The following is a 25,345-nucleotide window of genomic DNA, read 5'->3' as shown; positions in this document are numbered from 1 at the left end:
TCCTTAAAGTATATATTTTTATACTATATTAAATTTATTTTAAACATTGGCTTAGACTTAAAAGAGATGCAAGATTAGTAATTGAACAATTACCAAAAAATAAAAAACCATCTAGAACTGTACTATAAAGTACTAATTAATTAGAAGAAAGCAACATGCTACAATTACTCCGAAAATAGTACATTGATCAGCCAAAACACCATTTTTATTGATCTTGCCAACCGCTCCATGTTCTTAGTTCTCACAATCCTTATTTCACCGATAAAACTAGGAATACAATAAAAAATTGCAACAATTTTACAATATTTCCATCTTAGTCTATCACTTTACATTGGCCTATCAATAGTAAATTTTTTTTTTTTTTATAACCCGTTTGTGAGGTGGTAGGCAAATTTAGATATGTACGGCACCGAGCTCCCAAAGCCCATACAGGCCTTGGGCCCAGACCCATCTAGGCCCCGGGCCCAAGCCCATACCAGCCTTGGGCGCAGGCCCAGCAGATAGTTCCCGTTACCTTATGCCCTTCTGAAAACTGCCTTAGGGCCAAAAACAAGTTTTGGTTATTAAGCTCTCGGGGTTGACCGGTTAACATTTCTCGGTAGAGCGCATGAGTCAATACCCGGGAAGGTCATGATATGCACGGGAACGTGAGTCGCCGAACATAATCGGTGAAAATGGAGCCAAGTTCCAAGATCATAAATGCTGCACCGCCCTCTCACCTAAAACAGCCACTTTAACCAGATAATACTGGACCTTCAATAGCACTAACGATGAACATAATCATGGTCTCCCCACTAACCTTGGCTATAAATAGAGGAAAGTTGGGAGAAGAAGGGGTTCAGAAAAATTGGGAGAAAAGGAGTGAAAGAGAGAGAGCTTTTCAGCTGAGAGTTGCTTTGAGTCTCTCTGCCGAGAACGACCCATTGTAGGAAATCCTTAAACCCACTACAAATAAATTGTGAGCCCAAGGGATCTAAGGCCCAGAGTTCTTGTACTTGGTTCTTACAATTGGCGCCCACCGTGGGGCCATCCTACAAAGCTGTGGTTCGAGTGAGACTCAAGCAAAGAAGATGTCTGAGGAGCGTTCAAGAGGGCACGTTCCGAGCAATTCCGCAGGATCTTCCCGGGGATCGACGTGGAGGGAGAGAAGGCAGAAGCGGCTGGAGGATAGGGAGCATTCGAGAGGAGAGGAAGGGTCCGGATTGGGAGAAGGATCGGACCAAACGCACCGGACGATTTCAAACGTCTCAGCACATCGGCAACCTGATGATAGAGACCGGGAGCTGGAGCGGTTGCGCAGATTGGTAATGGACTTGGAGCTGGAGGCAAGGGGTCGGCGCCACGAAAGGGACCACAACCCCCAACCCAGAAGGAACCGTGGCGAGGAAGGTTCCAGCCGACCTGTTACGCAACAACACCGAGACCGATCCCATTCTCAAGAGTCACGTCGTCACTCCCGGGATATTCGTCGTAGACGGGACCGTTCCCGGTCACATGGACATGATAACCACGGGTCAGAGTCGCCAGAGGAGCGGCAGCACCACAACGCCGCGATGGATGCCATGAGCAGGGCCTTGCGGATGGCGGCCCGGTCTCCATTCTCAGATGAGATTGAACGGGCACCCATGCCGAGCAGATTCACGCGTCCACCATTCAATTCCTATGAGGGGAGAACAGACCCCGTGGAGCATGTCAGTCATTACATCCACATGATGTCGTTGCATGCGCACAACGATGCATTGATGTGTAAAGTATTCCCCTCTAGTCTCGGCTCTACCGCACTGAGATGGTTCAATGGGTTGCGGAAAGGTTCTATACACAGCTTCGCCGAGCTGATTCAGGAGTTCGGCAGCAGGTTCGTAACATGCAGCCGAGTGCAACAACCGGTCGACGCATTGCTTTCCATGAAAATGAGGGTCGGGGAAACCCTTCGGAGTTATGCCAGCCGATACTGGGAGCTCTACAATGAGATTGGTGGGGGAAACAAGAAAATCGCGGCTAGCACATTCAGGATGGGGCTCCCCGAGGATTCTGAACTACGGGAGTCGCTGACAAGAAGACCCCCGGAGGACATGAGGCAACTGATGAGACGCATAGAGGAGTACAAACGCCTGGAGGATGACCGGCTGCAAAGCAGGGGGAAAGCCCCTCTTTCAGGGAGAGCTCGGCAAAGCTTCTTGCCGCCAAAGCCGAAAAGGGACTTCAGAATGCAGGAGCCGGAGGTGCAGATCGAAGGGGTTAATGTGTTGTTTAAAGAGCCCGTGCACAAGATACTGGAACGAATAAGGAACGAGCCATTCTTCAGATGGCCGAACAAAATGGGGGGCGACCCATCTCGGAGGAACCAAAGCCTATACTGCACTTATCACAGGGACAAGGGGCACACCACCGAGCAGTGTAGGGTATTGAAAGATCATCTCGGGCAGTTAGTGAAGGCAGGGCACCTGAAAGAGTTTGTAGCAGATTCCACTGACCGGGAGACCGAGCAGGGCGCACCACAGAGAAGGAATCCCCTTCCACCACCCCGGGGTGTAATCAACGTCATTCATGCCGCACCGAGAGGGGCAGCGGCGGCTAGGATGGTGATGACAGTGGCTTGCGCGGAGGGAGAATCATCCAAGAAGCAAAAGAGGGCTGGACGGCTAGACATCTCGTTCGGAGAAGATGATTTCGAAGGGACAATCCAACCCCACGACGACGCTTTGGTGGTGACAGCCCGGATAGGCGGATTCCTGGTGAAGAGGGTGATGATTGATCAGGGTAGTGGGGCTAACGTCATGTACCCGGACCTCTTCAAAGGGCTCGGGTTAAGAACCCAGGATTTGGCGAAGTATAACACGCCATTGGTCTCGTTTGACGGGAGAATTGTGATTCCCGAGGGGCAAATCTCACTCCCAGTGGACATGGAGGGCAAGGAAGTTGTAGTTACATTCATAGTAGTCCGATCGTTCGCACCTTACACCGCAATCCTGGGGAGGCCATGGATTCACACCATGGGGGCTGTTCCATCCACCCTTCACGTGAAAGTAAAGTTTCCTACTGAGTACGGAGTTGTAGAGGTAAGGGGGAATCAGCAGGTGGCGAAGCAATGCCTCATAGCCGCGGTCCAGTGGGAAAAGGAACAGCTCGGCCAGGCTGAGCACGCCGAGAAAGAGACTGCATAGCAATTACAGATACCCCAGGAAAAGGGGGCGGACGTTGCCGAGGAGTTACTGAAGGTAAGAATTCTCCCAGATAGTGACAAATACTTCCAGATAGGTACAAGCATGAATGACCGGGAAAGGGTAGAGATGTTGTTGTTCCTGTTGCAGAACATAGATGTCTTCGCGTGGAACCCGTATGAAGTGCCCGGCGTAGACCCCGAGTTCATTGTTCACAAACTCAATGTGGACCCATCATTTCCTCCGAAAAAGCAGAAGCCGAGAAGAGCGTCAAAGGAGCACGTCGATGCAGTAAACCTGGAGGTCCAGCGGCTGAAGGAGGCCGGGGCCATAAAAGAAATATTCTTCCCGAGATGGCTAGCAAACACTGTCGTAGTAAAGAAGAAGAGCGGTAAATGGAGAGTTTGCGTGGACTTCACCGATTTAAACAGAGCGTGTCCCAAGGATCCGTTCCCGATGCCCAAGATTGATCAGTTGGTGGATGCCACGTACGGGCACCCGAGAATGAGTTTCCTGGACGCCTTCCAAGGCTACCACCAGATTGCCTTAGCACCCGAGGACCGAGAGAAGACAGCATTCATATCCCCGAACGCAAACTACCACTACGAGGTCATGCCGTTTGGATTGAAGAATGCCGGAGCTACCTACCAGCGTATGATGACAAGGATGTTCCGGGAGAAAATTGGTTGCACGGTTGAGGTTTACATCGACGACATGGTAGTAAAGAGCAGAAAAGAGTCGCTGCATACTGAAGACCTTCGGGGAGTGTTCGAGATACTACGGCGACACAGGCTGCGCCTCAATGCCGAAAAGTGCACTTTCGGAGTGGGGGCTGGCAAGTTCCTGGGTTATCTGATCTCCACTCGGGGAATAGAGGCTAACCCCGACCAAATAGAGGCAATCAATCGCCTAAAACCACCGAGCAATCCTAAGGAGGTGCAGGTGCTCACCGGGATGTTGGCCGCCCTAAACCGGTTCATCTCCAAGTTTGCCGATCGCTGCCGGCCATTCTATCAACTTCTGAATAAGTGGAAGGGGTTTCAGTGGGACGAGAGCTGCGATGAAGCTTTTCGAGAACTAAAGGAGTATTTGACAAAGGCGCCGAGGTTGACGGCCCCGGAGCCCGGGGAGGATTTGTTTATGTACCTTGCAGTGACCAATCATGCCGTAAGTGCTGTATTGCTAAGGGACCGGGGAGTGCAAATACCGGTGTATTACGTAAGCAAGACCTTGGTCGATGCCGAGACAAGGTACCTGCCTCTTGAAAAGTTGGTTTTGGCCTTGGTACACGCCACGAGGAAGTTACCACACTACTTCCAGGCACACACAGTGTTCGTCCTCACCGAGTATCCATTACAAGCACTGTTGAAGAGATCCGATTTCACAGGACGGATTGCTAAATGGGGGACTCGGTTGGGATCGTTTGACATAAGATACCGACCTAGAAGCTCGGTGAAAGGACAGATTCTCGCTGATTTCATCGCGGAATTCACACCTAAGACTGAAGGCCAGGTAATCTGTAGTGCGGAGATTCGCCCGTGGAGGTTATTTGTGGACGGCGCATCAAACGCTATGGGGGCCGGGGCTGGTATTGTCATAATCACCCCTGAAGGTATGCGACTGGAACATTCCTTCAGATTGGGGTTCAAAGCCTCGAACAATGAAGCCGAATATGAGGCCCTGTTGGCCGGACTAAGGGCAGTATTGCAGCTGGGAGCCAGAGACGTAGAAATCTACTCAGACTCTCGGCTGGTCGTTTATCAGATCACTGGGGACTTCGAGGCTCGGGATCCTCGAATGAAAGCTTATCTGAGTACGGCAAAGCAGATTATCGGTCAGTTTGGAAAGGTAAAGATATCCCAGGTGTCCCGGTCGTAGAACAAGCATGCTGACTCTCTTGCGACGTTAGCCTCATCGGCTACCGAGGACACCCCGAGGCTTATCACGATTGAACTTGTAAGGGAACCAAGCATCTGTGTGCAGACTGCCCTCGACCAGGCCGGAGTAGAAGTTGCGCGGGTGGCGGTGGCCGGACCATGCTGGATGAACCCGATCATAGACTTTCTTTCTGAAGATAAAGTTCCAGAGGATGAGGCCGAGGCCAATAAGATTCGACGAATGGCTCCCAGGTACTGGTTGTCTTCGGACCGAAAGTTGTACAGAAGGTCCTTCGCGGGCCCTTACCTCTTGTGCCTGCATCCTGAAAAAGTTAAGGAGCTTCTAACCGAGCTGCATGAAGGAGTATGCGGCGGGCATGCCGGGGGACGATCTCTAGCACACAGAGCAATGACGCAGGGGTTTTGGTGGCCACAGATGCAGAAGGACGCCGCCGAATACGTTCGGAGTTGCGAACAATGTCAAAGGCACGCCCCAATGATCCATCAGCCTGCCGGACATCTAAATCCTGTCAGCAGCCCGTGGCCATTTGCACAATGGGGGCTTGACATCCTCGGGCCATTCCCCCGAGCAACGGGGAACCGCCGTTTTGTATTGGTGGCCGTGGATTACTTCACAAAGTGGGCTGAAGCTGAAGCCTTGGCCAATATTCGGGATATCGACGTGAAAAAGTTTGTGTGGAAAAATATAGTTACAAGGTTTGGGGTGCCGAATTCACTAGTGACAGACAACGGGCTACAGTTCGACAGCAACGCTTTTCGGACCTTTTGCGGCGAGCTCGGCATCAAGAACAAGTATTCAACCCCGGCATACCCCCAGAGTAACGGTCAAGCTGAAGCAGTAAACAAGACTATTTTGAACGGGCTCAAGAGAAGGTTGGATGGAGCGAAAGGAAGGTGGGCAGAAGAACTACCCAGTGTCTTGTGGGCCTACCGCACGACCCCCAGGAGATCCACGGGGGAAACCCCATTTTCTCTGGCATACGGAGCAGAAGCAGTGATACCGACCGAGGTGAGCTTATGCAGTGCGCGGATCGTTGGGTTTGACCCTGTACAAAACGCCGACCTTATGATGGAACAGTTGGATTGGCTAGAAGAATGCAGGGAGGCTGCGACCGTACGTCTTGCCGAGTATCAGCAGAAGCTAGCGCAAAGGTACAACCGGAATGTAAGGACCAGGGAATTCAGTGCCGGGGAATTGGTGTTAAAAAGGGTAGTAGGGAACATGCGGGACGTGGCTGCAGGGAAGCTTGCTCAGAACTGGGAGGGACCATACAGAGTCACAGCCGTAGCAGGGGCAGGGGCTTACTACTTGGAGGACCTGGACGAGAGGCCGCTCCCCCGACCATGGAACGCCAACAACCTAAAGAAGTTCTACGCGTAACCATCGATGTAAGCCCGAAACTTGTATTCTATGAAGATTAAGAGTATGATGAACTTTTTTGTCTTTGCTGTTTTTATTTTACCCTGTAGCCGCACACCATGAGAATCGCCAGCAGAACCTAAGGACAGAAACCTGACCCTCGGCTCGATCAATATCGCCGAGCAGGTGAAAACCTTACAAACAAAATCCTAAGGACAGAAACCTGACCCTCGGCTCGATCAATATCGCCGAGCAGGTGAAAACCTTACAAACAAAATCCTAAGGACAGAAACCTGACCCTCGGCTCGATCAATATCGCCGAGCAGGTGAAAACCTTACAAACAAAATCCTAAGGACAGAAACCTGACCCTCGGCTCGATCAATATCGCCGAGCAGGTGAAAACCTTACAAACAAAATCCTAAGGACAGAAACCTGACCCTCGGCTCGATCAATATCGCCGAGCAGGTGAAAACCTTACAAACAAAATCCTAAGGACAGAAACCTGACCCTCGGCTAGATCAATATCCCCGAGCAGGTGAAAACCTTACAAACAAAAACCCTAAGGGCAGAAACCTGACTTCGACTCGGTCAAAATTACCGAGCATGTGTGAACCCTGTAATTAAATCTATGAGGGCAAAAAATTGATTCTCGGTTAAAATCAAACATCCGGACAAACGGAAACTTTGCAAACAAATGCTCGAAGGACGGAAACTCAATTCTCGGTTAAACCAAAACCTGATAAAAACCTAACCCTTTTTACAAAAACTAAGTCCAAATAGCGCTCTCAAAACTACTCACAGCTCCGCACAACAGGTTCTCGGGGGTACATTCTATTAAGCGGCCATAGCATTGGTGTGATTCAAGCAAAGCACAAACGAATATAATTCCATTCAACAAAATTGAAACAGGAAAAGAAAACGGACTTCCAATTAAAATAGTAAAAGCAATTGTTCAGTCACCACAGCCCGGTGACATAGGCAAATAAAACCAATAAAATAAAACAACGGTTCAATCACCACATCCCGGTGACATAGGCAAATAAAAACGAAATAAAAATAAGCTAAAATAAAATCAACTAGGGGGTTGAGTCGGTGGTGGCACTTCCTGTTGGACGATCAGGGAGAAAGGCTGGGCCTCGTCGAGAAGTTCCTGCACGGTCGGTGTGCTCGTAGCCTCCAGTTCCTCGGGCTCAGCATGAGAGTCTATTTGCTCAACCAACTCCCTCATACTGGCCGTCTCCTCCTCATCTAGAGCAGCCAGGGCGCTCTGGACGGCAGGTAAAGGACTCGGAAATGGAATCTGGCCGGGGTCTCTCAGCGGCGAGTCTTCAGGAACTCCCATTGCTTGAAGAGCAGCAAACCACCCGGCCTCGAAACCCATATGCCGAGCCCGAGCCACCACCGGTTCTGCGGAGTTCTCGGCGTCGGCAAAGCCCACGTCGTACCACTTCTGCTCCGCGGCCGCCAAGCCCGCCCTGAGATCAGCTATCTCCTCGACATGAGAAGTGTTGAGACTGAGGGCTTGGGCCAGTTTAAGTTCCGTCTCATTTTGCCTGGCCAGGAGGTCAGTACACCTCTGTTCGGCAGATGCTCGGAACTTCTCCGCGGCAGCAGCCTTATTCTCGGCAGACTCAACAATCTTGGCCTTTTCCTTAGCCGTTTTTACTGCTGCCTCCCGCGCCACCTTCTCGCGCTCATTTTCCTCGTCAAGCTCCCGTGCCCGGGCAGCCACGATGTGAGCTAGTTGAGCGGCCTAGCAAGCGTGAAGGTTAGCAAAGCGGCAAAAGGAAATTTACATGGAGCAAATAGACAAAAGAATTACCGCAATGGCGTGCCACTCTAACCGGCGCCCCACGGACTCCTCAGACCCGTCCTCAAAGGCGTGCACGTCCTCGGGAAGTTGGAGAGCTCCGGCCAAGGTTTGGGCAATACGGCCGCCCTCGCCCTTATCCCATATCCGAACAGAGGCCGTTGATGGCAATGGTTTGCCATCCAGAAGGAACTTCGGCTCCCACGCCGGAGCCACTTGGGAGGAGGATGCGCCCCCCGTGCCGGCTTCGGTCTGCGGCTCACGGATGACAATCCCCCCTGTTGGTCGAGGAGGAGTCCGGACAGCGGCGTCCCCCGGGGCCGTGGAATGTGGCTCGGCCACTTTCTGTTTTTTCCGGGCACGTCCGGACTGCGAGGTTGGAGGAGGTTGAGAAACTGGACCCCGACCTTGGGTAGGCGGGGGCTGGTTGGTCGGCCGGGCACCAGGCACGAACCTGTCTAGGGTCATTATTCGCCTTGCCACCATGCTTGCACCGGGCTGAATCGCTTCAGCTAGCAGGTTAGCCGCGTCTGTCACTTGCTGTTGATGCTCGGCGGGTGGATCCTCGGGATGGGTCTGCTCTTGGGCTTGGTCCCCTTGTTGTATAGCTTCGTGGGCTCTCTCTCTAAGGCGCCGGGATACTTGCTCTGCGGAATCGTCTCGAAGGGGAACTAGTTCGTCCGCGGTAGTGAACCGCCTACCAAATTCCCTCGCTTCCCCGGTTGTAAGCTTCGGCGGCAAGAAGTTCACGTATCGGACGTCTATGTACGAGAGCAGGGGGCTGTCAACTAACAACACCTGCTTGAATGATTGCCAAGTGGAGTAAACCGGTTCCACGCCGAGGATCAGGTGTGAGGCCCGGAGTTGCCCGTCCCAGTGCACGAAGATCTCGGAACGAAGGACGAAGTTTAAGTCCTTGACGTGGACGGCTCTGAGGTCCTGAGTAAACACTTTGCCGTCTGCAGAAGAACAAGTAACACGTTAGCTTTTAACAATAAAAGATTTTATTTTACTTAAACAACTACAAGAAGGGGAAGGTACGAACCCACTTCACGCCGTGTGAGGGGGCAAGGGATCTCCCCGGCAAACCAATTGCCGCGCACCCTGACAAACTCCCCGGCAGAGTTCCTGTTCGAATCGGGTAGGCACGATATCAGCCGTACCCGAGCATCCCTTGTCTTTAAGTAGTAATTTGTGGACTTGCTCCCACAAAGGCTGTACATTTGGTTAATATCATGGTGATCTAGTTGTAAGTTAAAGGTATGGTTTAACTGGCCGACACAACTAACTACCCGGTAAAAATTGGGGGGAAGCTGGTCGGGGCACAGCCCATAGTAGGTAAGTGTGCTTATCAGGAGGGGATCTACCGGGAACCTAACCCCACCTTCTAAGACGGACATCAAAGGAAAGAAGGCTGTACCATGCCCTCGGTGGAGTTCCATATCACTCTCGTGGCAGTAAGCCACGTCCACGTCACGGGGGATACTAAATTTACTCCTAAAGTTGGCCAAAGCAGCCGGGGTATCTAGAAGGTAAGAATAACCCATCTACAAAGCCTAAAACTACAAGAATAAAATCAAAGAAACAAAGCTGAAGGAACAGGAAGGGAAAAAGAGACTTACGTTGGGTTCTAAGGAGGAAAAGAACGCTGAGCAAGCAAGCACACAGAAATGTGGTCGGCAGAGAGTAGGCGCTAAAAATCAGAGGCAAAGGAAAAATGGAGTGACGCTTGGAGAAGAACTATTTATAGAGCCAGAAGAAATGGGGAAAGATGAAACGCTTGATCAAACAATAAATGGGCACAGCGAACGAGCGACCCAGCAAATGCCAAGCGTAACCGATTTGCGCACCGCTTTGGTTCACGAACCGTCAGGCAATAATGACGTCTGCGCCTGGCGCCGCGAAACGACGCGTTTTTTGAGATGGCTATTAATGAGAAATGACAGCCAGAAGTCCCAGACTAAAAGATTCCCGAGGTCAAGAAGCCCGGGCAATTCCTTGATTCTCCTCGGCAACCGAGTATGAATCAAGGGGGGGCTATTGTACGGCACCAAGCTCCCAAAGCCCATACAGGCCTTGGGCCCAGACCCATCTAGGCCCCGGGCCCAAGCCCATACCAGCCTTGGGCGCAGGCCCAGCAGATAGTTCCCGTTACCTTATGCCCTTCTGAAAACTGCCTTAGGGCCAAAAACAAGTTTTGGTTATTAAGCTCCCGGGGTTGACCGGTTAACATTTCTCGGTAGAGCGCATGAGTCAATACCCGGGAAGGTCATGATATGCACGGGAACGTGAGTCGCCGAACATAATCGGTGAAAATGGAGCCAAGTTCCAAGATCATAAATGCTGCACCGCCCTCTCACCTAAAACAGCCACTTTAACCAGATAATACTGGACCTTCAATAGCACTAACGATGAACATAATCATGGTCTCCCCACTAACCTTGGCTATAAATAGAGGAAAGTTGGGAGAAGAAGGGGTTCAGAAAAATTGAGAGAAAAGGAGTGAAAGAGAGAGAGCTTTTCAGCTGAGAGTTGCTTTGAGTCTCTCTGCCGAGAACGACCCATTGTAGGAAATCCTTAAACCCACTACAAATAAATTGTGAGCCCAAGGGATCTAAGGCCCAGAGTTCTTGTACTTGGTTCTTACAAGATATGTTATGAAGTTTTTGTCAACTCTTATTTCACAAATTCTCATCTTTAAATGATTGGAGATAACAAATTTTACAATTTTTATCTTTGGAAGACAAAAAATTTCACATTTTAAGTGGTTGATTGTTCTTTCACTCAAAAAGTGGTAGTAGGCAAATTTAGAAATGTTATGAAGTTTTTGTCAACTCTTATTTCACAAATTCTCATCTTTAAATGATTGGAGATAACAAATTTTACAATTTTTATCTTTAAAAGACAAAAAATTTCACATTTTAAGTGGTAGATTGTTCTTTCACTCAAAAAATGGTACATTTGCTCATTTACGCAGCTCTTCTCATTGAAGAGTGATAGATAAAGGGTTTTGTTAAGATATATTTTTAAAGCATACATTAGTCAATCATTTTTAAAAACTTTTCATGAGAAAATGAAAAAGTCATTAACTTTTTTGATAATTTTTTCAATTTCCTATAAAAGGTTTCTTAAAATAGATGACTAATGTATACCCTTTGGTTCCTAAGATAAAAAAAGTACAAAACAATAATAATTGACTTGAACAAAAGAGTGAAGAGAGATGAAAGGTGAAAAACAATAATGAATAAACATTGACTTGAGCAGAAGAGAATGCGCACTGTATCAAAACATCATCATGGCTCAAGTTAAGTCTGTAGTCAATATTTGTTGTTGTTGTTGTTGGTTTTTTTTTTTTTTTTTTTTTACTGAGTTAGAAATCTTAATATATTCTAAATATAATGCTTCTTCTAGAGCTTGAACCTATGACGCCACTACCTCACAAATACATAATACTTGTAAAATGACTATCACACCTTAGTTCATGGTGGCTTTTTTGGGAAGATAAAGTAATCTTTTTCCATGTGGCAACTGTTGACCTTGCCTTTTTTAAAATGGCATTTTTTGCTTGGACTAATTTTCTTTCCCACTTAATTTTGTGTGTAAATTTTGAATTTGAAAATTGTTTACTCATTTGACTCCTAAATGGCCAAAGAATAAAAATATTCCAATTTGTTTTGATGAATGAAAGTTTTATTCATATAATTACTTAAAATAATTAAAAGTTTAATAATTTTTTCATATAAACCAAACAACACAGATGATTCAGTTAATTATTATTTTTTAAAATGTTTATCATAAAAAGCAAGTTCAAGTGGCATATTATGTTGTCAAGAACTTTACAACTCAACTAGTTAACATGTCTTAGTGATTCTCAAAAAAAAAAAAATTAACACCTCTTAATATTTTCAACAAAAACATCTAGAATTTAAATCCCTCTTTCCATCTATAGATTGAGGATAACCATTTACCACATAGGAACTTTGGACTCTTGTGAATGGTAATTATTATCTTTCAGGGAGAATTATTACTGATTAAGGTATCAAAATACTTGAAAACGAAATATTCTATAGGCCATCAATTAGGGAATCGATCATGCCAAGGCAACGACAGAAGAAAAAAAACAAAGCCATGTTGCACTTAGAATGTAGCAACGTGCAGCAGTTCCTGTCCTAAAATCACATTGAACAAGAATAGAGAACAGAATTTGCCCCTTGGTCCAAAACAGAAAATTATACAAGGATATTAGGACAATGAATCGCTATTTGTTACTACTTACTAGCACTGCTTCATTTATACATAAATACATATATACATGCATTCCTACTTTTGATGGTAGTATCAACTATTCTATGATTCTAGAAAATAAAGCCTATACATTCTTTTGTTTGATAGCTTGAGGATGCTCCTAGTGAAAGGATAAACCCATACAATAGACCGGCTATTAATCAAACCAATTACCAAAAAGGAAAATAAAAAGGATGTACCCTCTATGGGTGTCTTTATTGACAGCCCCTCTCAGGCGACCACTCAAACTTGGTGCATTTTTCTTGGCTTTTTTTGACGACTTTGGCTAGATACTGCCTCACAGATTTGTGATTCATCTCAAACACAAATGCCATTTCCTTAATCTGCACAATCACCATTTGCCAAATATTTATTTGCTGTCAATGCTAAGCATGAGTTGAAGCATTTTATTCCAAAAATAAATGCTGTTGAGTTAGAGAAACATGTTAAGGAGAAAATCCACAAAAGATTAATTAACAGCACAGCACGGAGAAAACTGGAAATTTTGAATGGCAGCAAAGAACCCCATGAGATGTCAGTGCAAAACTAAAGATGGGGAAGCAATTTACCTCAATCAAACTACCAGAATTAAGATTCAGAAGCTGTCCCCTACCAACTTCTTTGCCATTCAAAAAAATTGAACTCTTGCCAAGATTCTTCAGAAAGAAAGTACCATCTTCTTTCATCTTTATTAGAGCCTAGCACAATGATGAACGCTAGTTATACTTGTATACCAAAAAATATATAAAAAATAAAATTAAAAAAAGGAAGAAAAAGACGTTTCTAAATTTCTGATCAAAGGCAACAAAATGCTTTTCCAACAACAGTAACCCATTGCAAGAGTGCTTAGGGACAGCAACCAACATTTGCTTTCTACTTAGTAATTATAAATAGTTTGCCCCTCAATGCTTTTCATTTCATTATACACTTCACTGCCTGCATTTTAGTAAAGAATATTTTGGAAATATTTAGGGGGATAACCAATATTAAAAATGTGACTCATTAATGAGTGCAGAAAATAACAATTTATTGCTTTCATGTATGTATAGGATTGACGAAGGATAAGTTGGTGCGGACACCAGATTAACTCTGACTGATTCCATTGATCCATATTATGGGATTTGAATTTTATTTTAAGTATTTTAAAGGATTTTGATTATTACCTTAATTATGATTTGATTTTCCTTACTTATTTGAGGTAATCTCAGACCCTCTTTATAGGCCCAAGAGGAAACATTATTGACATGTTGAATTTTGATAAATACAATTATATTGAGATTTTTTTTCCATAACTTGGTGATAATCCCAGACAAATTCTAGGGGGTGAAGCCTAGAGTTGTTTTGTTATTCTGTTATTTCTTAATATGAACTCAAAGATGGTCTTACCCACTATCACTACAAACAAATATGCAAATCAAGAAAGCCAAAAAAAATCTAACCTGCCGTCTAGATACTTTGTTAGCATGTCCTTCTCTTCCCAAGTCAATATCCACTGGCACTGCTGCAGCATCATTTGTTGCTCTACCAAGTATGACCTGTTATTTAGAAAGAGATTGCACTAAGAACAAGAGAACAGTCATGCATGAAGGTTGAAGAACAAAATTGCATTCAGTCTATATTATATACACAGATAATCTCATTACCATGTTTGAATAACACTAACATTCATCAATCATCTCTATTAAATTTCAGACTAAAATTGGCCTTTAAGGTCACTACAAAGTTTCAATTCACTTAGACTCTTTGTACAATTTAATGTTAACATTCACATGACAAAATAAGAAAGGCAAAATCCTCCTTCATAACCACCAAAATCTTTTTGAAAATTGTATAAATTTACAGGAAGAAGCACCGAAACACAAAGACCACACTTTCATATGTTTTGTTCAAAACTAATCAAAAGAATGACACTAGTAATAGTGTTGATCATTTGGCTATTACTAAGATATAGCAAAAATAACATTTAGTCCCTTTAATATTTGGGCCACTAAGCTTTTTTGTCCCTCAAATAGCAAATTTTTTAATTAAAATCCTCAACTTTAGAATCACTGTCAATGTGGTCCTTCCATCTAGACCCATTAATCATGAGCCATCAAAGGCCTCAAAATTGTGTGTGTGTGTTTTGCAGAAAATATAAGTAATTAAAAAAAAAAAAAAAAAAAAAAAAAGACATCACCTTGAGGTATTTAATATGAGTTGACAGATCTTGATAGAATGACAACATTGATGGTGATTTTAAAGCTACCAGTATTAGTTGCAAAATATGATCTCAAGAGACCAAAATAACAGCAACCCAAAAATTATTGAGACCAAGGGGCATTTAGCCATAAGATAAATAATGAACTCTTTGTTTCATAACTAGATAAATACCATAACTCACATAAAAGAAGTAAAAATCAACCACCAGAGCATCATAATATACTGTACCTCAGTCTTCTTAATATATTGACCGAACAATTAAAAAGGTCAAAATTTGGAAACTGTACCTCAGTCTTCTTAATATACTGTTTCAGATGGCGGCCATACAAGATTGCAAGTGCGCCTTGAGATGCAATGGATCTTTGCATAGAAGATCTAGCACACTGTTCCAACCTTATGATTGTCCTCTTAGTTTCCTCATGTTGATATCTTGAGACTAGAGATGAAAAATTAAAATAAAATGCGTATTAAGATGAGAATGTGATATACTTTCACCCTTTGTCTAGAAGAATGAACTCGTTTGCTATTTGATTGATTTATAAACTCATATCGAGTTTATTGTGTTCTTATATAAGAACACAATATACCCTTATATTTATAAACTCTTTTGCTGTTATATTTGATTGACAATATACCCTTATATTGTGTTCTAGCTCTTTCTCTGGTCCATATGGAGTCAGTTTGTGGAAAAATATTAGAAGGGGGTGGCCCTCTTTATCTCGGTTTATTCTATATGAAATTGGAGATGTATCAAAAGTGCAGTTTTGGCTAGATCATTGGTGTGGAACATCTTCTCTTGCAGATTGCTATCCTGAATTATATAAGATTTGTCGTATCAAAGAGGCAAGTGTGGCGGATCTAATGAGGTACACCAATGGAGTCCTCCATTGGGAGATTCTTTTTTGTAGGGATGTGCATAATCGGGAATTGGAAGCTTTCAGGAGTTTCATTAATACCATTTATAGCACTCCTGTACGGGGGATTGGGGAGGATAAGAGATGTTGGCTGCCTTGTAAGAGTAAACGGTTCACGGCTAGTGCGTACTACCATCTTCTAGTTGGCCATAGTGAGCAATTTTTCCCTTGGAAAAGTATTTGGAAGCAGAAGATCCCTTCTAGAGTGGCTTTCTTTGTATGGACCACTGCCTTGGAGAAATGTCTGACAATTGACAATTTAAGGAAAAAAAAGGTTTGCATTTTGGATTGGTGTTATATGTGCAAGAGTAATAGTGAATCTGTTGACCATCTATTCCTTCATTGCTTGGTTGCTTTGGAGTTGTGGGATATGGTTTTTGATTTATTGGGAGTTTATTGGGTTATGCCAATGTCTGTTGTTGGGCTATTTGCTTGCTGGCAAGGTTGATTTGGTCGCCATTGTAATGGAGATATATGGAAGGTTGTTCCTCATTGTTTGATGTGGTGTATTTGAAAGGAGAGAAATAGTAGGTGTTTTGAAGACAATGAGCGTTCCATGCCTGATCTCAAGCTTCTATTCTTCAAAACCTTATTGGACTGGTTCTCTATGTGGAGAAACCAACGTTTTTCTTCTATTTTGGATTTACTTGATTTATGTAATGTTCGCTTTTGATATGTTCACCCTTATATACTCCATGTACTTGGGTGTCTCTCTCTTTTTGATTTCAATAAATCTTTATTACTTATCAAAAAAAATTATATTGTGTTCTTATACCCTCCATTCTTTTGAAATATCAAAATAATCGAAGATCAATATCTAGTATCATCTATAAAATATTTAAATTTCAAGTTTTGATTATACCCTCCATGCTTCAAGGTAATCAAAATAAGCATCTCATCTATATTTTTTTGTACTTAAAATTATACACAAACATGAATTCACAGATCAGATAGTTAAAAACATCAGACTAATAGGAAATTGACTTGCATGTCAAGAATAAAGAAAACATGTAGTCCAACTATGGGATTTTCAAAATATTAATCCAATAAAAATGTTAGTAAGTATTGTAACATTAATAAAAAATAAGTAGCTTGATCTTGAACACATAAATCTACATATGCATGTATGATTTTGCGTGTTAATAACAAAAAGAACATACAATCCAACAATGGGATTTTCAAAATATTAATCAAATAAAATATTATTAAATTGTGTAACAATAACAGAAGTAACTTGATTCTAACCCAAACACATAGAGAGACACATAAATATAAATATGCACGTATGATTCCGCATGTGTGTGAAAACCAGTTACTACTAAGCCATCAGCATGAATAAGCATGAAGCATTGATGTCCATAACTTGTATAAAGGCCAATGTATATGTGAAAGCCAAATTTATCAGAACTAACTTTTTGCACAAGGAAAGAACTGCATGCAGAACATTCATCAGCTATAATGTGTGTGTGAAATCTGGCTATTCACTATTAAGCCATTAGCATGAAGCGTTGATGTCTGAAACTTGCATAAAGGCATATATAATGTGAAAAGAAAGTTGATCAGGATTATCTTTCTGCATAAGGAAAGAACTGCATGCAGAACACGCATTAGCTAATTAGACCAAATTTCAGAGGGATTACCTTCTCTACTACTGTATAAATCCTGATCATCCGGACATAAATCCATTCGAAGTATCTGAAAGATAGAATTTATAAGAGGCAGAATCTCAAGATGAATTAAAATACTCTCAATAAATTGCCTAAACCCAACCGTTAATATTTACCATTGTTTCAATATCAGAAAAGCATGGGATGTCATTGTCGTCCTCAGATTCTTTCTGATCTACCGTTGGGTCTGGTTCAAGAAACTTTTTATTAGAACCAGTCTGTGCATGTAGCATTGCATGTTCCCCAAGTAGACCTGGAGCATTGGTTTCCTGTTTACAACAAGCAGAGAAGGAATAGTTTTTGTCAAGGGCACAAACATGAACTTGCTGCTCTATAAAGGAAAATTGCAGATGCTATCTATAATCATGAAGTAACTCAATTTGACATATAACCTCAATTTTTAGTGCCCCATCCATGGCCAACTTTGGAGTTGCATGTGCTGATCTGCCTTGCCTTGGGTCAACATGAACAAAGTCTTTAGAGTCCCCATCAAGATGGCTACCATGAGACAACTCAGCTTTGACTCCAAAACCAACAATGGGGTGCTTTGGGCTGGTCTCTGGTAGTGTACCTGATCCCACCAACCGAGAAGCTGGAAAAGACAGTGTAGGAGCATCATTTTTCTTCAAGCTTATTTCTTTTTCACCATTTCTTTGACGGCCGGAGGAGGAGGATGGATTATTGGCCTCTCTGTAATTTGTTTGTATAACAGGTAAGCATATATCATCATTGCTTGGGATTTCGAGGTCCTCAGTATTCAATGTGCAATATAACTCTCCATCATGAAGTTCAGGAGTAATAGGATCAGGCACTGATGTAGATGCTGACATATTGACTTGAGAAGGACAAACACTAAGCTGATCACCATGACCAGAGCGAGATGGATCAGCAATAACACCCAACTCTGAAGTACAAGCCCCATCAGAAACAGCAGGGCACGTATTCAAAGCCGGAGTCTGAGGCTCACAAACATCGGCTACATCACCATCTTCTTGAACTTTACTTGGAGAACTCAACAGAAGTGAATTAATATTATCACAACAAGACTTTCCCACGGTATCTTTCCCATCTTCATCCATAAACATAAGCTCATCCTCATTCGCAAGGCTCAACAGACGATCCACAAAATCACCCTCTGAGGTAGCAGCCGAACTACTTATCATCAAATCACCAGCATGTCTATCTTTCAAAACCGTCCCCGAATTGCCAACATCACCATCCACATTATTAGGACATATCAACGTCTCCGCCACGCCCTGATCTTTATCACCACCCTCAATGCTCATATTAATCGGCATTGCAGGTGCCGAGACATCCTCAATCGTTTTCCAAATAGGCATATCGGGACACACGTAAGACGGCCCTAACTCCTCACCATTCCCAAACTCACCCAAACTATCCCCAAGATTAGAATGCGTATCCTTCAATACACCATTCTTCTCACCTGCAACACGCCTTAACCTTCCATCATCAACCCACGCAGCATTCTGAAACCGAAAACGGTCATCAACACCATCACCAATCATGCAACTCCCCTCGTAACCGACTTTATTATCATCATCATTAGTACCATTACCATTTACCACTAGTTCAAACAATTCAAGACTCTCGTCGCGTAACCTCTTCCGCATAGCGTAATACAGTTCACGAACGCTCTCTAGTTTTCTCTTCTTAGCAGGAGATTGAACAGACTTGTTCTTCGAGTCAGTCGAAGCAGAAAGCTCATACTCGACCATGCGAGCAGAAGCTTCGCTCGAAATTTCAGGGTTATAGAGCAGAGAATGCCATCGATCTCGCAATTCTCGAACTGTAAATTTTCGCGAGAATCGAACAGCACCTTTAGCAAGTGCCTCCAATGAGGCACCTGCCTGTAAATTTTTTCCGAATCACAAAAAGGAATCAGAAAAAAAAAAATAATAATAATAATAATAATAAATAAATTAACCAAAACAAAATTTGCAGATTTGTGTAAAATAAAATTGAAGGAAAATGAAATTGTTTTTCACAATTAATAAGAGATGGAATTTTGGTAGGGGTAAAATTGGAAAGAGAGAAGTACGGTACCTCGACAGCGTTCTTCAATAAGAGGTCATCCTCTGGGATCCAAGCTGCTACTGCTGCCATTTTTTTTGGGTGAAGAGGAATTTAAGAGAGCATGATGGATTTTGAAATTCTTGTGAGATTTGATTTGCAGTGGGAAATTTGAAATTTGAAATTGAAATTGGAAAACTCTAAGCTCTCTCTCAGTGTTTGTGTTTACAGTTACACACAGACTCTCAAGGTGGGGGAAGTCACCGTACCGGAAATTGTTTTTCCTAAACGCGGGTAAAAAGGTAAAAACGATTGCGGGCTCGTAAAATTATTGTCCAAGGAGAATTTCGCTGCTACTCTTTTTCTTTAATCAGATAAACTTTTTTGTTTTTTTTTTTTTTTTGGGGAATAATTTAACGGCATATTCCAAAGATACCAGGTTGGGGAGCGTTTGGTTCCAAAATTAATTATAGGGATTGCAAATTGAATAATTTTTACATCTATTAAGAATCAGATTCCTCTCTCTCACATATTGTGTATGAATGCGTGTTTGGGATCCAAATCATATATGTTCTAGTCCTTTTTTTTTTTTTGATAGGAAGTCCTTCATAAATCATCGCTTGGTTTTATATCTAGATATATTATATAAGTTTTTTTTATTTGCCAACACTTAATGGTCTTTTATTTTTAGAATGATATTCATAATGCTGAGCATTTATAGTTTCGAAATTTAGAATATTGGACATATAACTTTGTCTGTATGTTGTTTTATTTATAATATATATATATATATATAAAAATTCCTTGGCCATAGTAATTGACTTTTTAGTTAGAATAAAATTAAATATACTATTTTATAATATAATATTGCTGAGCTTGAGTAGGAAATGTATTAAGAATTTTAACATTTTAGTTACAACACAAATATATTTATGAAACAAATATTCTCTTAGTCTATTTTTAGTTCCTATGCTCAATAAAAAATAAAAAATTCTAGTTCCAATGACTTGTGAACTCTCTTTAGCTAAAAATAGGACCTCTTAAAGTACAGAACATTACCCAAAAGCTAGCATATGTAACAGTCTAGCTAGTTCCTTTGCATTCAAATTTTTGTAAAGGTTTAATTTTAGTATTTTTATGTAATTTTTGTTATTTTAGATTTAGGTTATTTATTTTTTCCTTTGTTTTTACTATTTAAACGTATTGTAACCTTTAAAAAACAGTTCAATTTTCAGACTATTATCAATAAAATATAGATGTTTTGTTAATTTGTTTCTCTGGTAGATTCCAGTTTATCTCACCTTGTGAATTCAAAGAACACCCTGTTGATTCAAGGTTTATTATCCAGAAACTAATAGTTTAGTTTATGTCCATTAAAGAGACTGTCATGTGTATTTTCTTCAAGTTTCCGCGATATCATACTATATCCAATGTGCTCTTTTTGTGCACCAGAAAATATTAGTAATGGATTGATAAGCTACATATTACCAATTAGGTATGTGCTCCAAATGGTATATTGATTAACATACTTGACATTATCTAATGAACAGCAGTACAGATAAGAACAAATATTTCTTATCCGCTTGTTAAAAAAATATTAGTTACAAAATTTTGCTGAGTTATCCCAGCAATAAAAAGTAAAACTAAGTGCATAGTAGTCCAGGATGAAAAAATATCTAATACCAAAATCACAACCAACATAACAAGAACAAGATATAAGGTACCGTACATATTGCATCGTGACAAACAAAGTATATACAAGAAGTGTGCATTAAAAGCAATTACAGTTTCAGCCAATACTTGCTAGCAAACATAATGTCCATATCTATATAATAGAGCCCAACTTCAAAACCCTTACATACTGCATCATGAGTTTAATTAAACAGTTTATCTGAAAATAAAAACACATAGTAGATTAAACATGTATTGGAGATGCAACTCCTACTGCCATTCAAGCAAGGCGCAGATCCTCGGTTTCAAATCCCCCAGCATGATGAAGATCCAGGTGGCTGCTATGCAAGCGGAATGCATATAAGTTGGAGGCACCATTTGTCAGAGCAATGGTGGATTCATAGTCTCCTTCATTGTCCACTAATCCATATTGTGGATCCTCCAATCTTGCCCTCTTAAATTTGAACAGAAAAGAGAAAAGAATCATTATTTAGAACCTTAGATATATGACCATATATGATATATATGACTTTAAGACAATATTCAACAAAAAAATTGATTGAATTTTTTTGGATAAATAATAATTGATTGCAAAATGAATTAAGACAAATTCAATTTTAAGAATCTTACAAGATCGAGCAGGAGATTGCCGTGTCTTTCCTCCAAGTTCTTTACCTGCAATAGAAGTTCAAAGTAATAGAGGTCCAAAAGCAACTTGGAGGTGACATAAGAGTGAGAAACAAATTAAAAAGAACTCATATCTACTATTGAATTTGCTAACCTTTTTCTTGTAGGTCTCGGTCTGAGTTTTGATAACGTGGTACTGTGTAAAGGATACATTGAAGATTTATATTGTTAGCTTAACTAAATTCTTTTATAAAATCTATACAGAACTGTTTGTAAAAACTCAGCTAGATGAGTAAACTCCCAAAATATGTTGCAGATGAAAAGAAAAGGACAAAAAAAAAGTAACAATCTCGTTTAAGGTAATAGAAAGAAAAAGTTTAGGGATCCTTTTTTTCAGAAGATAGTTCGTGGATCAAATTTCAATGATGTAGGTCCAATAATCAAGGATTATGAACTTCAGTGAAAATTAAAATTTTTAGAAAGGACAAATCGAAAGCAATAGAAATTTTATGCATTTTTTTTACCCCTACTAATAAGCAATTCAGGCATTTGAACTTTATTATAAGTGTTCCAAGGACGCAATAAATAAATTCTCCTATAGTTTAGCTCAAAAGGAAAATCAAAGATTACCTTTGGAAAAAAAAAAAAAAAAGATGCTCACTGATTAAATATATAAGAAATTTTCTCAAATGTTCAGAGAGTACATCCATTTGAAAATGAAAATGATCTTATTAGTAAAGTTATGTGCTTCTCCCCAAGGAAAAAAAAGAAAAAGAAAAAAGAACATGGTTTAGTAGCATAAATAACTAAGAAAAACCAAGATTTAGTAGCATAAATAACTAAGAAAATTTGTGAACACTAAAGATCTTTGCAGATTTACATGCCTAAGCTAAAATCACTCTCTTTTAGTAGGGATTCAATAACATATTTGCAAAATTTTCAAAACCTACACGCAAAGTTGTGTCTACAGAATTTCTCAAAATATATAGATAACAAAACCCAACCTTTCGTGCGCGTACGATGTCCAAGGAAGAAGACACCTTATGCTGAAGAGAACGTAGATCGTCTAGGCTCAGACCGTTCAGATCCTCACCCACCCTCTGCCTGTCAAAACAATATCCTAATTAGCCACGCATGAAAAACCTAGGCGCTCTACATTAATTTGGGCATGACTGCCTTTAATCTATCAGACAAATCACTTTTTTCTAGTATGCTTTACCTTATCTCTCTGCTCAGTCTATTGTTAATTTCTTTCAGTTTCCTCAAGTCTTCTTGCATTCTCTGCAGTCATAAGTACACAAAACTAAATCAGAAAGAGATACTAAGAAAGAAAACCTTAATAATAGAATAAATAGTCACAGATTCACAGATCAGAACTAAAAAAATGAGAGTGAAACCTCGTAGTGTGAGCTCCATAGGTCAGTATGCAAAGCATGTTGGTACTGATCGTAGATCTTCTTTGTCCTGGTTGGGAAAAACACATCAAAAAAACCCAAAACCAAGTTGATCATATTAGGGTTTCGTTTGTCACATAATAACATTAGTGAGAGAAAGAGAGAGTGGTCCGTGAAGCTTACGTTATGGAGGGGCTAGTGTACTCATGGAGCTTGCCAGTACTAGAGAACATGATGATCGAGACCCTAGCATCACAGAGAACAGTGAGCTCCTGAGCTTTCTTGAAAATACCATTTCGTCGCTTGGAGTAGGTGACTTGCCTGTTGGTTTGGTTCTCAATCCTCTTGATCTCGATCTTTCCACGACCCATCTTTCTTTCTTTCTTTCTTTTTCTTCTCCTTCTTCTTCTTCAACAAAAGGATGATCTGAGAGCTAACTCTGAGAGGGGCTTTGTATTTTGTAAGAGAGAGGTCTTGAAGTGCAAGAGATCAAAAGAAGAGAAGAAAGGGTTTCCAATTCCATATCGGGAAAATGGGTTTGGAAAGTAACGTTGTAGTGTAACTGAAAAATGTAAGGATAGGGGCAATGAGGGTAATATATATTGGTCTGATAACGTGTGGTGTCAGATGCTTTTGAGTTTTGACCACGACAACTCATGAATCATGGGTGCGATTAACCCATTCCTTAAACCTCTCTTATTGGGGGAACCAGGCTAGTTTAGGGTAAGCAACTAGGCCAAAATGGCCAAATGCCACAAATTTTTAAATATTTAGTAAAAAAAATATTGTTTCGGAACTATATAAGGAAATATCACTTTTGACGGAACTCGAGTTTTTTAAACTCGAGTTCCTAAGAGTTTTGCCATCATGGCACTGCTGAGGTGGAAATTGGGCCATTAAAAAAAATTATGTGGTACTCGAGCATGGTAAACTCGAGTACCATGCAAGACAATACTCGAGTATACCAGGCTCGAGTACCATTTTATATTAAAATGCTGTTTTTTTTTTTTTTTTTTTTTCTAAGGTACTCAAGCTCACCAAGCTCGAGTACCTTGTAAGGAACTCGAGTATTTTTTTTGTTGTTGGGATTATTGACAAATAAACATAAACATAAAAATAAGTAGCTTTTTTTATGTTTGTATTTATTTAAATAGAAGCATTGTAAAATATAGAGATTTTAATTTCAAAATATGAATTTAATTTCTACATTAAGTAAAACTGTTCACTGTTTTCTCATAAAATTCACCAAACCACCAATAGTCAATTAAAGTCAAAAATTCACCAAACCACCAATATTTATCATTTTAGATAAAAATTAATGTTTTTGAACTCGTATTTCAATTTTGACCTTGGTTTGACCAAAATTTTGATCGTTCAATTGAGATAAATTTGAGTTCATATTAAAAATAATTGAATTCATTTTAAAACAATTGCTCCCAAGCCTAGATTCAACTTAAAATGAGCAAGACCATGGACCATAAAATCAAACAACAAAATCTTCTTCCCCAAATTTAATGATTGTCTTTGGTGTCTTTTTTGTATGTAAACTTACGTGGAGAATAATATAATAAAAATTTGTCTTGTTCTTAAATCAATGAGGTAAATCTTACTTAATTCTATATGCAATTTAATTTCTTAGTAAGTAAATCACATGTCTACCTATGCTTTATAAATTTTACTCCCTAAACTAAATTTCCTAATTAAGACTATGTTCATGCATATTTTGTAATGTGATTAAAACCAAATTGTCAAGTATCTTAGTTACCTTTCAAATGACGAAATTTATGATTAATTTCAAAATAATATATTATATTTAGGATAAGTGTTGTGGGGTACATAACACCTTTCTCACATATAATCGAACTTCTAAGTCCATATCTTTGGTTCAAGACATTAGCATACCATATTGACTTATGAACCTTAAGAAGATCCTTAGTTAATTAGGTAATAAAATAAATTAAATATAGGTGGTCAATCACACCTTAGAAATCAATAGCTGATGGCGACTCCTAAAACATGAAAAAATAAATACAAGACTTACTCACACACACATAAACCAAATGTCGTACACGAATCACACTTTTACACATGCGTTGCCCCATTAACTGGAGATAGGGTTCGACTGTTGAAGCTCAATGGTGTTGTAGTCTGACAATGCTACAACTCAAAGATGGAGGAGAACTTGCAATCTCAACGATCTGGAGACAAAATAGATGAAAACGATGGCATATTTGGGTTCTCTCTCTCAACAAACATAGATGAAAGATATTTTTGTCTTATAATTTTAAGTGATGGAGTCTTAACCCAATCAGTGAGTTTCGAAGTCAT

At 41.1% G+C, this 25,345-nt stretch overlaps 3 protein-coding genes across 3 annotated transcripts; all 3 read right to left on the bottom strand.

Annotated features, from left to right (window-relative positions):
- Positions 1-7,492: 7,492 nt before the first annotated feature.
- Positions 7,493-10,077, bottom strand: LOC126689958 (uncharacterized). Its single transcript, XM_050385107.1, has 3 exons — positions 9,276-10,077; positions 9,029-9,189; positions 7,493-7,687 (listed from the first exon to the last, which is right to left on the bottom strand). The coding sequence occupies exons 1-3, from the start codon at positions 9,775-9,777 to the stop codon at positions 7,493-7,495; spliced, it is 858 nt and encodes a 285-aa protein (XP_050241064.1). The 5' UTR covers positions 9,778-10,077.
- Positions 10,078-12,361: 2,284 nt separating this feature from the next.
- Positions 12,362-19,666, bottom strand: LOC126733152 (uncharacterized). Its single transcript, XM_050436343.1, has 8 exons — positions 19,359-19,666; positions 17,687-19,162; positions 17,411-17,563; positions 17,268-17,322; positions 15,001-15,149; positions 13,954-14,049; positions 13,084-13,212; positions 12,362-12,858 (listed from the first exon to the last, which is right to left on the bottom strand). Exons 1-8 carry the CDS (start codon positions 19,416-19,418, stop codon positions 12,730-12,732), a joined length of 2,247 nt encoding a protein of 748 aa, XP_050292300.1. The 5' UTR covers positions 19,419-19,666; the 3' UTR covers positions 12,362-12,729.
- A 1,380-nt stretch (positions 19,667-21,046) lies between these two features.
- LOC126733151 (agamous-like MADS-box protein TM6) lies at positions 21,047-23,568 on the bottom strand. Its single transcript, XM_050436342.1, has 7 exons — positions 23,201-23,568; positions 23,021-23,087; positions 22,843-22,904; positions 22,628-22,727; positions 21,778-21,819; positions 21,627-21,671; positions 21,047-21,450 (listed from the first exon to the last, which is right to left on the bottom strand). The coding sequence occupies exons 1-7, from the start codon at positions 23,386-23,388 to the stop codon at positions 21,277-21,279; spliced, it is 678 nt and encodes a 225-aa protein (XP_050292299.1). The 5' UTR covers positions 23,389-23,568; the 3' UTR covers positions 21,047-21,276.
- Between the last annotated feature and the right edge of the window lie 1,777 nt (positions 23,569-25,345).

The sequence above is a fragment of the Quercus robur genome, chromosome 6 (genome assembly GCF_932294415.1).
Source record: "Quercus robur chromosome 6, dhQueRobu3.1, whole genome shotgun sequence".
NCBI classification, from domain to species: domain Eukaryota; kingdom Viridiplantae; phylum Streptophyta; class Magnoliopsida; order Fagales; family Fagaceae; genus Quercus; species Quercus robur.
The sequence above is the reverse complement of the archived record's forward strand: the minus strand, read 5'-3'. Positions and strand labels throughout refer to the sequence as shown.

Bases quoted from the DNA above. Each gene is read 5' to 3' on its own strand.
- LOC126689958 (XM_050385107.1), bottom strand. From the start codon at position 9,777: ATGGGTTATTCTTACCTTCTAGATACCCCGGCTGCTTTGGCCAACTTT. The intron at 9,190-9,275 runs GTTCGTACCTTC...GTTCTTCTGCAG, and splicing joins CCTCACACGGCGTGAAGTGG to ACGGCAAAGTGTTTACTCAG. The intron at 7,688-9,028 runs GTGTTGTTAGTT...CCTGCCGTCCAG, and splicing joins CTTGGCAATCATTCAAGCAG to AGCGCCCTGGCTGCTCTAGA.
- LOC126733152 (XM_050436343.1), bottom strand. From the start codon at position 19,418: ATGGCAGCAGTAGCAGCTTGGATCCCAGAGGATGACCTCTTATTGAAG. The intron at 14,050-15,000 runs GTACAGTTTCCA...TCTAAATAACAG, and splicing joins AGTATATTAAGAAGACTGAG to GTCATACTTGGTAGAGCAAC. The intron at 12,859-13,083 runs GTAAATTGCTTC...GTGATTGTGCAG, and splicing joins ATTCTGGTAGTTTGATTGAG to ATTAAGGAAATGGCATTTGT.
- LOC126733151 (XM_050436342.1), bottom strand. From the start codon at position 23,388: ATGGGTCGTGGAAAGATCGAGATCAAGAGGATTGAGAACCAAACCAAC. The intron at 22,905-23,020 runs GTTTCACTCTCA...TTATGACTGCAG, and splicing joins TATGGAGCTCACACTACGAG to AGAATGCAAGAAGACTTGAG. The intron at 21,820-22,627 runs GTTGGGTTTTGT...TCCTTTACACAG, and splicing joins ACATCGTACGCGCACGAAAG to TACCACGTTATCAAAACTCA.